The sequence below is a fragment of the Colobus angolensis genome, unplaced genomic scaffold, assembly GCF_000951035.1.
Source record: "Colobus angolensis palliatus isolate OR3802 unplaced genomic scaffold, Cang.pa_1.0 Scaffold279, whole genome shotgun sequence".
NCBI lineage: Eukaryota > Metazoa > Chordata > Mammalia > Primates > Cercopithecidae > Colobus > Colobus angolensis.
In genome coordinates, this window is record NW_012116032.1 from 951343 (window position 1) to 962823 (window position 11481).

Genomic DNA, 11481 nt, shown 5'->3' on the forward strand with positions numbered 1-11481 from the left:
CAGAGTCTCTGCATTGCTGCTCCGGGGCCATTTGATCTTCTCAATATTTTTCAGGATCATGTCATGTAGAGTGACATATTGATTCCTCAGCTCTGATATGATGAGCCAAAGGCTGATATATTCTTTCTCATCAATCTCTGTCACGGCGTGGCGATAGTCCTCCACATGCGGATATTGAGCTATTTTAGAAACCAATTTGGCTTTTGTAATATAATATCTAGAAATCTGGTCCAGATAAGATGCAGCTTCACTCGCAACAGTTCTTAGCTCTGCAACTGTTTCCTCCTGACTGGACACCCCAAAGTTGTTTCCATCTTCTATCCTGGGAATCAGGAGCTGTACCCGCATTTTGACTGTGTTACATTTCTCAATCAACGGCCGGATCTCAGGTTTCACTTTCTCAATAATGTCCACCAGCTGCTGGTTAACATTTTTATTTTGTTCATTTTTTATTAATTCTTCTTAGCATTAGAAAGAGTCTTTTGTTACTTTCCTTTGTTTCGTTCACCAGTCTATATATTTTTTAATTTATTGTATTGCTTTCCATTTCTCAACTGAAAAGTAACTACCATGGAAATGAAATTTTATCTGTTCTGTGCAAGGTTGTAATCCTTATACAGAGGATGAAAGTTATAGTTCTTGGTATATGATAGGTGCTTACTAAATATTTGTCAAATAAAAAATAGATCAACAAATATTATTTAAACTGGAATGTAAAGAGCCAAAAGAGTTTTAAAAAAGAATAAGAGCTTCCAAAATCTGCATAGCAATATTAAAATATCTAAACATATGTAATTGGATTACCAGAAGAAGAAAAGATAGAGAATGGAGCAGAGGAAATATTTAAAGCGATAAATTCTGAGAATTTTCCAAAATTAACAAAAGACAAAAATTCACAGATCTAACAAACATAGAAAATCTCCCCAAAATATAAATATCAAAAGAAGCCACACCTAGACATATCATAGTCAAACTGCTGAAACCAAATACTAAGACAAAATCTTCACCGTAGCCACGCATGGAAACAGGGTAGGGTGGAGGAGATATAACTTACAGAGGAAAAAAGACAAAAACTATGAAAGACCTCTTATCAGCAACTATAAATTAGGAGACAGTGGCGTGATTTAAAGCACTAGGTGCGTGGAGGGGAGGGAGAGTTAACTTAATGTATTAGGGTTCCCTACAGGGACAGAACTAAATTGTATATATATGCAATGCTGTGTGGAAAACCATATATATAATATGGTTTTATATATATGTGTCTCCAAACACACACATAAAAGAGAGTTTCTTAAGTATTAACCTACATGATTACAAGGTCCCACAATAGACCACCTGCAAGCTGAGGAGCAAGGGGAACCAAGTCTCAAAACTGAAGAACTTGGGGTCCAATGTTTGAGGGCAGGAAGCATCCAACATGGGAGAAAGATGTAGGCTGGGAGGCTAGGCCAGTCTCTCCTTTTCACATTTTTCTGCCTGCTTTATAGTCACTGGTAGCTGATTAGACTGTGCCCACCAGATTAAGGGTGGATCTGCCTTCCCCAGCCCACTGACTTTAATGTTAATTTCTTTTGGTAACACCCTCACAGACACGCTCAGGATCAATACTTTGTATCCTTCAATCCAAACAAGTTGACACTCAGTATTAACCATCGCAAGTCCACCCCTTGTCAATTTGAACCCATACACATCTTCTGAGATCATACATAATCTTCAAATAAAGACAATAATAAGGTCATAACTATGCCGTTGTACAACCGGAAACATACCAATCTCCAACCTAAATACTATTACATAAGGTTAACAATACTTAAATGCTAATATGAAATCAATAAATCTTATGTCACATGATAAAGGAAAAAGAAACAAAATAAGGATATTTTCCTAGTACACGCGTATACATGCACAAACATGTTTTTAGCAAAAGAAGGAGTACTCATGACAATTACAGTCCCCATTTCTGCAACTGGTCATGTGGTCATAGCTGGTATTGATGACAACCTTCTTCTACTGCCCTTTCTGTATTCCCTTTGCCTTCAACAAGCACCTCAACAGGTAGTAGTTTTTTTCCTGGTGGAATGACCCAAACCTTCATTCCTGAGGGATCTGGGCCATTTGTAGTCCTGCCTGGATTGGGCTGTTGTAGTTTCCCATTGACCTTAATCACAGGGCATGGTAATACTAAGAGATGCCCTAGTGGATCTCCTGCATTGTATGCATACTCTTTCTTACCTCCATTGTGGAATAGTAGACTGATTTCATCTTGATAGTCCTCATCAGTTACTCCAGCCAACACTGTAACTCTCTTCTTAGCCTGTTGACTTAAAGGTAGGAGGAGCGCAAAGTGTCCAGGTGGCAATCTTAACTTCCAGTTTAATGGAATCGTTGTTGTGTCTCCTGGTGGCAGGATTCCTCCCTCTGGAAGTAAGACCTCTAGGCTAGCGGAACGTAATGTCGTGGGAACAGGAAGCAAAAATTTTGCTAGTGGATCACTAGGGGTTATGGTGAGTGGTGCCACTTTCACTTCCACCCCTTGATTCCTGGACCCATGAATTCCGGCTATGGTAGAAAAAGTACCATATATTGGATGCTGATTCAGAGCATACATGGCCTTCTGGAGAACTTTGCCTCAGCCCTGTAAAGTATTGTCACCTAGTTGGCACTGTAGTTGTGACTTCAAAAGGCCACTCCACCGTTCTATCAATCCAGCTGCTTCAGGATGATGGGGAACATGGTAAGACCAGTGAATTCCATGAGCATGAGCCCACTGCCACACTTCTTTAGCCATAAAGTGAGTATCTTGGTCAGAGGCAATGCTGTGTGGAATACCATGATGGTGGATCAGGCATTCTGTGAGTCCATGGATGGTAGTCTTGGCAGAAGCATTGTGTTCAGGATAGGCAAACCCATACCTGGGGTAAGCGTCTATCCCAGTGATGGATAAACAAACCTCTGCCCTTTCCATGATGGAAGAGGTCCAATATACTTGACCTGCCACCGGGTAGATGGCTGATCACTCTGAGGAATGGTGCCATATCGAGGTCTCAGTGTTGGTCTCTGCTGTGGCAAATTGAGCACTCAGCAATGGCAATAGCCAGGTCAGCCTTGGTGAGTGGAAGCCCATGTTGCTGAGCCCATGCATAACCATCCATCCCTGCCACCATGGCTGCTTTGTTCATGGGCCCATTGGGCAACAACAGGGGTGACTGGGGAAAGAGGTAGAGTGGTATCCACAGAACGGGTCATCCTATGTACTTGATTATTAAAATCCTCCTCTGCTGAGGTCACCTGTTGGTGAGCACTCACGTGGGATACAAATATCTTCAGTTTTTGACCACTCAGAAAGGTCCATCCATGTACCCCTTCCCCAAATTTCTTTGTCACCAATTTTTTAATCATGCTTCTTCCAACCCTGACCATCCAGCCAAACCATTGGCTACAGCCCATGAATCAGTATATTATTGCACATCTGGCCATTTGGTGCACTGCTCAAAGTTCTGCCCCTGGGAAGATTTCCCTTCACTGCTGTCCTTCAGGGATGTCCTAGAATGGGGCTGTAATGCTCCAGCTATCCACTTTCAGGTGGTGCCTGCATATTGTGCAGAACCATCTGTGAAGCAGGCCCTAGTCTTCTCTTCCTCTGTCAACTGATCATAGGGAACTCCCCATGAGGCCATTGGTGCAGGGTGGGGAAGAGAAGGCAGGAGTGGAGACCACAGTCATTTGAGTCACTTCCTCAAGTAACTTACTTGTGCCTTCAGGACCTGCTCAAGCCCAATCATGTATATGCCACTTCCATTTGATGATGGAATGATGCTCAGCACAACCTACTTTATGGCTAGATGGGTCAGAAAGCATCCAGTTCATGATAGGCAGTTCAGGTCACATGGTGACTTGTTGACCCATAGTCAAATGTTCAGTTTTCACCAAAGCCCAGTAACAGGCCAAGAGCTGTCTCTCAAAAGGAGAGTAGTTATCTACAGAAGATGGCAGGGCCTTGCTCCAAAATTCTAGAGGCCTCCACTGTGTATCCCCTATGGGGTCCTACCAAAGGCTCCAAACAGCATCCCTATCTGCCACTGCCACCTCAAGCACCATTGGATCTGCTGGGTCGTATGGCCCAAGTGGCAGAGCAGCTTGCACAGCAGCCTGGAGCTGTTGCAGAATCTTCTCTTGTTCTGGACCCCACTCAAAACTGGCAGCCTTTTGGGTTGCTTGATAAATGGGTTGGAGTAACACATCCAGATGAAAAATGTGTTGCCTCCAAAATCCAAATGGGCCCACTAGGCATTGTGCCTCTTTCTTGGTTGTACAAGGGCCAAATGCAGCAACTTATCATTCACCTTAGAAAGAATATTTTGACAAGTCGACACCACTGGACCCACACCACTGGACCCCCTTTTACTGAGGTAGAAGGTCCCTGAAATTTAGTTGGATTTGTTTCCCATCTTTTGACACGTAATGTCTCACCAATAAGTCCAGTGTATTTGCTACTTCTTGCTCACTGGATCCAATCAGCATAACGTCATCAATGTAATGAACTAGAGTGATACCTTGTGAAAGCAAAAATTGATCAAGGTCTCTCTGAATAACATTATGACACAAAGCAGGAGAGTTGATATACCCCTGAAGTAGGACAGTAAAGGCGTATTGCTGGTGAAGGCAAATTGCTTCTGGTGGGCCTTACAAACAGGAATGGACAAAAAGGCATTCGTCAAGTCAATGGCTGCAGAGTAGGTACCAGGAGATGTGTTAATTTGCTCAAGCAATGAAACAGCAGCTGCAATTAGAGTCGCCTCTTGGTTAAGTTTATGATAATCCACTGTCATTCTCCAAGATCCATCTGTCTTCTGCACAGGCCAAATGGGAGAGTTGAACAGGGATGTGGTGGGAATTACCACCCCTGCATCTTTCAAGTCCTTGATAGTGGAACTAATTTCCAGTCTCTCTAGGGATGCAATATTGTTTTTGATTTACTATTTTTCTAGGTAGAGGCAGTTTTAGTGGCCTCCATTTGGCCTTTTCCACCATAATAGCCCTCATCCTACTAGTCAGGGAGCCAGTTTGGGGGTTCTGCCAGCTGCTAAGTATGTCTATGCCAATTATGCATTCTGGCAGTGGGGATATGACCATAGGATGAGTCCAGGCATCCACTGGACCCACAGTAAGTTGGACCTGAACTAAAACTCCATTAATTACCTGACCTCCATAAGCCCCTATTTTACTGGAGGACCACAGTGACATTTTGGGTGACTCTATACATAGTACTTTTGACCATATGTAGAGAACCAAGGAACATAGTGAAGCTGGTTGGTTGCTCCTAAGTTCAGTGGACAAAGTGATGAAAGAAAATGACGAACTCAGGGATTCTGTCTCCTGGCTTCAGAAGCAGATATTGAGCCTCAAATCTGCTAAGGTTGCCCTGAGTGAGAGTCTTATCTTATGTAGAGAAAGAGCTGAAATTGTGGAAAAACAGACACAAGCTCTTACCATTCGAGTGATTGACTTTTGTATAATGAACCTGTATCCTTTGCTTTCACTAAATTAAATCATTAGTTCTAGTAGCTTTTTGTAGATTCCTTAAAATTTTACATATAGATAATCATGTTTTCAGTGAATTAGTTTCACTTCTTTTTTCCAATCTTTAGCCCTTTATTTATATCAGGTTGGTGCAAAAGTAAATGCAGTTATTGCCATTATTTTTAATTACTCATAATGGCAAAACCTGCAATTATTTTTGCACCGACCTAACATTTCTTGCCATATAGCACTGGCTAGGAACTCCAATACAACATTGAATAGAAGTGATGACAGAAAACATCCCCGCTTTATTCCAAAACTTAGAGGAAAATCATACAGTCTTTCACCACTAACTATAATAGCTGTAGTTTTTTTGTAGATATCCTTTATCTGATTGCCAAAATAATTTTCTTCTACTCCTAGTTTGCTGGGAGCATTCATAATGAATTAATGTTGGCTTTTATCAAATTATTATTATTATTATTATTATTATTTTTTGAGACGGAGTCTCGCTCTGCCCCCAGGCTGGAGTGCAGTGGCGCGATCTCGGCTCACTGCAAGCTCCGCCTCCGGGTTCACGCCATTCTCCTGCCTCAGCCTCCCCAGTAGCTGGGACTACAGGCGCCCGCCGCTATGCCCGGCTAATTTTTTTGTATTTTTAGTAGAGATGGGGTTTCACTGTGTTGGCCAGGATGGTCTCGATCTCCTGACCTCGTGATCCGCCCACCTCGGCCTCCCAAAGTGCTGGGATTACAGGCGTGAGCCACCGTGCCCGGCCATCAAATTATTATTTAATGCCCATTGTGAGCAAACGAATTTTCTTTTTTAGTTTGTTAATATGATTAATTATATTAGTTAATATTTAAATGTTGAACCAACTTTGCATTCTTGGAATAAAACCTATTTGTCTTGAAGATTTTATATATGTATTATTAGATTCAATTTACCAAAATCTTGGTAAGCTGTTTTCAGTCAATATTTAACAGAAGTATTTGTCCTTTTATTTATTTAATTATCTATTTGATAAATGCAATATATTAAAAACTAACTCTTTAATAACATGTTTCTTTTACTGTAATGCCTTTGTTTGCTTTTGTTATCAGAATAATGCTAGCCTCTGTAGTTACCAAAACAGTATAGTACTGATATAAAAGTAGGCACATAGACCAATGGAACAGAAGAGAGAACCCAGAAATAAAGTCAAATGTGTACAGTCAACTAATCTTCAACAAAGCATACAAAAACATAAATTAGGGAATGGACATGCTATTTAACAAATGTTGCTGGGAAAACTGGCAAGTCACATGAAGAACAATGAAATGGGATCCCTACCTCTCACCTTATCTAGAAATCAACTCAAGATGGATCAAAGACTTAAATATAAGACCTGAAACTATTAAAATTCTAGAAGAGAACATTGAGAAAATTCTTCTAGACATCAGCCTAGGGAAAGACTTCATGACTAAGACCCCAAAAGCAAATGTGACAAAAATCAAAATAAATAAATGGGACCTAATGAAACTAAAAAGCTTCTGCACTGCAAAAGAAATAATCAGCAGAGTAAACAGACAATCCACAGAATGGGAGAAAATATTTGTAAACTATGTATCTTACAAAGGACTTATATCCAGAATCTATAAGAAACTCAAACAAATCAGCAAGAAAAAACAAATAATCCCATTAAAAAGTGGACAAAGCACATGATTAGGCATTTCTCAAAAGAAAATATACAAATGGCCAACAAACATAGGAAAAATGCTTAATATCACTAATCATCTGGGAAATTCAAATTAAAATCACAATGAGATACCACCTTACTCCTGCAAGAAAGGCCATTACTGAAAAGCAAAAAAAGCAATGTTGGCACGGATATGGGAAAAAGGGAAAGCTTATACAGTTCTGGTGAGAATGTAAATCAGTACAACCTCTATAGAGAACAGTATGGAGATTCCCTAAAGAACTAAGAAGTAGAACTACCATTTGATCCAGCAATCCCACTACTGGGTATCTAGCCAAAGGAAAAGAAGTAATTATATGAAAAAGATACTTGCACACACATGTTTATAGCAACACAATTCACAATTGCAAAGATGTGGAACCAACCTAAATGCCCATCAACTACAGAGTGAATAAATAAAATGTAGTATATATATACACCATGAAGTACTACTCAGCCATTAAAATAAATGAAATAATGTCTCTTGCTACAACTTAGATGGTGCTGGAGGCCATTAATCTAAGTGAAGTAACACAGGAGTGAAAAACCAAAAACAGCATTTCTCACTTATAAGTGGGAGCTAAGCTTTGAGTATGCAAAGGCATACAGAGTGATATAATAGACTTCAGAGACTCAGAAGGCAGAAGGTGGGGGGGGCTAGGGATAGAAAACTAGGTACTATGTACACTACTCGGGTGATGTGCTCTAAAATCTCAGAATTTACTACTGTATAATTTATCCATGTAACAAAAATCCGTTTGTATCCCAAAATCTATTAAAGCAAAAAAAAAAAAAAAAAAAAAACAATTTGCCAGACACGGTGGCTCATGCCTGTAATCCCAGCACTTTGGGAGGCTGAGGAGGGTAGATCACCTAAGGTCAGAAGTTCAAGACCAGCCTGGCCAACATGGGGAAACCCCGACTCTACTAAAAATACAAAATTTAGCTAGGTGTGGTGGTGGGCACCTGTAATCCCAGCTACTCAGGAATCTGAGGCAGGAGAATCTTTTGAACCCGGGAGGCGAAGGCTGCAGTGAGCCGAGATTATGCCACTGCACTCCAACATGGGCAACAGAGTGAGACTGTGTCTCAAAAAAACCAACCAACAAACAACAACAACAAATTTGTAAAAAACAAATAATCCTAGCCTCACAAAATGAGTTGAGATAAATTTTATTCTTTTTCGGGGGGTATGTTTGTGTAGATTTAATAATATTTCATTTTCTTAAATGTTTGTAAGAACTCACGAGTAAAACCAACTGCCTGAAGCTTTTTTGTTGTTGTGCTGTTTGTTTGTTTATTGTTTTGTATATTTGTCTTGGGAAGGTTTTTAAATACACATTTAATATCTTTAAGAGATATATGACTACTTAGATTATCCATATCTTTTGTAGTTAACTTAGATAATTTACTGAACATGTAAATTTTGTCTAATTTGTCAAATTTATTGGTATGAAGTTGCTCATAATTGTCCCCTACTTTTTTATGTCTGCAGGATTTTAGGAATGTCCATTCTCACATTCTTGATATCGGCAATCTCTGTCTTCTCAGTTTTGCTCATCAGTGTGATGTGAAGTTTAGCAATTAAGTGTCTCAAAAAAATAATTTTTGGCTCTTTTGTTATATTAATTACTTCTGTTTTATTTTCTGTTTTCTATTTCACTGATTTTGTCTCTCATTACTTCCTTCTTTCTGCTTAGTTGGGGTATGATCATAAAATGATTAGGTAATTGATTTTAAATGTTTTTCTTCTTTAAGGTAGTTTGTAATGCTATGAATTTTCTTCTAATCAATCTTTAGTCATATCTCACACATTTTGATATGTTATAATTCAGCTCAACCCATTTTCCTCTTGGACCATTGACTTTTTATGTCTGTTATTAATTCTCAAATAGGGATTTTCCAAATATCTTTCTGTGACTGATTTCTAATAAAATTTTGTTGTGGTAAGAGAATATACATTAAATTATTTCAATTTTTTAAATTTATTGAGACTTGTTTTAGGAACCAAAATATGATCTATTGTGGTAAACATATCTTGAGCACTGGAAAAGAATATGTATTCTGCTGTTGTTGGTTGGAGTGTTCTAGAAATGTTAACTAAATTTAATTGGTAGTGATTTCCAAGTATTCTATATCCTTAGTGACTTCTAATTTTTTCTATTAAATATTAAAATAAAGGTCTCCGTTGCGGCTATGTCTGCTCCTATCAGTTATTGCTTTGAAACTTGGTTAAGAGTATATATTTAGAACGTTATATCCTCTTGATGAATTCACCCATTTATCAATATGAATGGCCTTCATTATCTCTCTTTAATATTCTTTGTTCTGAAATATTAATATGTATTGATCATTCTTTTTGATTTTTTCTTTTCTTTTTTTTTTTTTTTCTTTTGGAGACAGAGTCTTGCCCTGTTGCCCAGGCTGGAGTGCAGTGGCGAGTTCTCAGCTCACTGCAACCTCCACCTCTCAGGATCAAGCAATTCTCGTGCCTCAGCCTCCTGAATAGCTGGGACTATAGGCACCCGCCACCATGCCTGGCTAATTTTTTGTATTTTCATAAAGACGAGGTTTTATCATGTTGCCCAGGGTGATTTCAAACTCCTGATCTCAGGCAATCTGCCCACCTTGGCCTCTCAAAGTGGTAGGATTACAGGCGTCAGTCACCGTGCCTGGCCAATTTTCTGTATTTCTGATGCTCTGACATGTGGGCCTTGCTGACACTGGAAAGACTGTCCCTCCCAGGGATAGCCAATTCCTAGAGGAATTGTGTGAACAATTCAAATACAAATCAACAAATCCAGATCCCCTAACATCAACCGTCTCCTTTTTTGGTCTTCACATGCACAGTCACTATTCCTTTCACCTAATCACCCCAGGGTCAGATACTAGACAACAAGAGACAGCCCTTTCATCCTAGAGCCCACTGAAATTATTCAAACGAGCCAAAATCCTAAGCCTGCTTATATTGCCTTGCTTTGCCTCTCCAGTAAGAACCACAAAAAGGCTCTTGCCCATGTGTCCCCCTCACTCCCTCTGTCTCCTGACCAACTTGGTGCCCTTCACATGCCCTTGTTGTTTGTCATGCCCTTCCTCTTGGGAACTATGAATAGCAAACTATCTTTTCAATGGCAATCATCTCCTAATTTGTTAGCCTCACCACACCAGGATAATAATAAAACCTACATCTTAAAACAATGTATAACTATGTTAATATAGCCACTTCAACTTTCTTTTGATTGTGTCCACAGAGTACATGTTTGTCTACATTTTTACTTTTATTACTTTTATCTTTATATTGAAAGTAGGCAGCATGCAGTTGGATTTTGCTTTTTTATCCAGTATGACAATTTCTGCCTTTTAAATGAACTATTTAGACCATTTACATTCACTTGATTTGTCAATAAAGTTGTATTTAAATCTACCACTGCTTTATGTGGGGTTTGGGGTTTTGTTGTTGTTGTTGTTGTTGTTGCAGAGTTCTTTCTTTCTTTATTTTTCTTTCCTTAGCATCTTTTCCGTTAATCATGTTTTTATTAATTCCACTTTATCTTCTTTGTTGGCCTGTTAACTGTTCTTTGTTTTTTCAAGCAATTGCTTTAAGGTTGATATTATACGTGGCCTACCTTCAAGTAATATAGTATTTCACCTATTGTATAAAAACCTTAAAAGAATATACTTTGTTTTCTTCCTCCTACACCTGGCCTTTGTGCTATCATTGTCATATATTTTACTTCTATGTATAAATTCATAATATATTCTTATTATTTTGCCTTTAATAGTCAATTATCCTTCAAAAATATTTTTTAAATAAACGTATTTTATATTTTCCCAAATGTTTATCGTTTCTGGCACTCTTCATTTGTTTTTGTAGATTCATATGTTCATCTTGTATCGTTTTCATTCTGCCTTGAAGGGCTTCCTTTCAAGGAAGAAGTGATCTGCTGCCAGTGAATTACCTTGGCTTTTACATGTTTATATAAGTCCTTATTTGAATTTCATTTCTAAAAGATATTTTTGCTGGATATAGAATTCTAGGTGGAGTTTTAAAAAATATGTCATTCCATATTAAAGATGTCTGGATGCATTATTTCTGATGAGAAGTCTGTTGTCTTCTCACTTCTGTTTCTCTGACAACTTTTTTTCTCTCACTACTTTGAAAACCTTATTATCTTTTATCACTGATTTTTAGAAATTTGATCATTTTGTATACTTCAGCATACTTTTTTATATATACGTAAAAG

General features: G+C 38.7%; 1 protein-coding gene across 1 annotated transcript in view; it reads right to left on the reverse strand.

The window, feature by feature from the left end:
* Positions 1-6: 6 nt before the first annotated feature.
* LOC105516268 (proteasome activator complex subunit 3-like) overlaps positions 7-11481 on the reverse strand; it is a gene marked incomplete at its 3' end in the record, with an annotated part of 31438 nt that continues 19963 nt past the window's right edge. Inside the window, exon 2 of the mRNA XM_011948383.1 lies at positions 7-420. Within this exon, the coding sequence (XP_011803773.1) occupies positions 7-420 (414 nt within the window). The remainder of the gene's footprint in view (positions 421-11481) is intronic.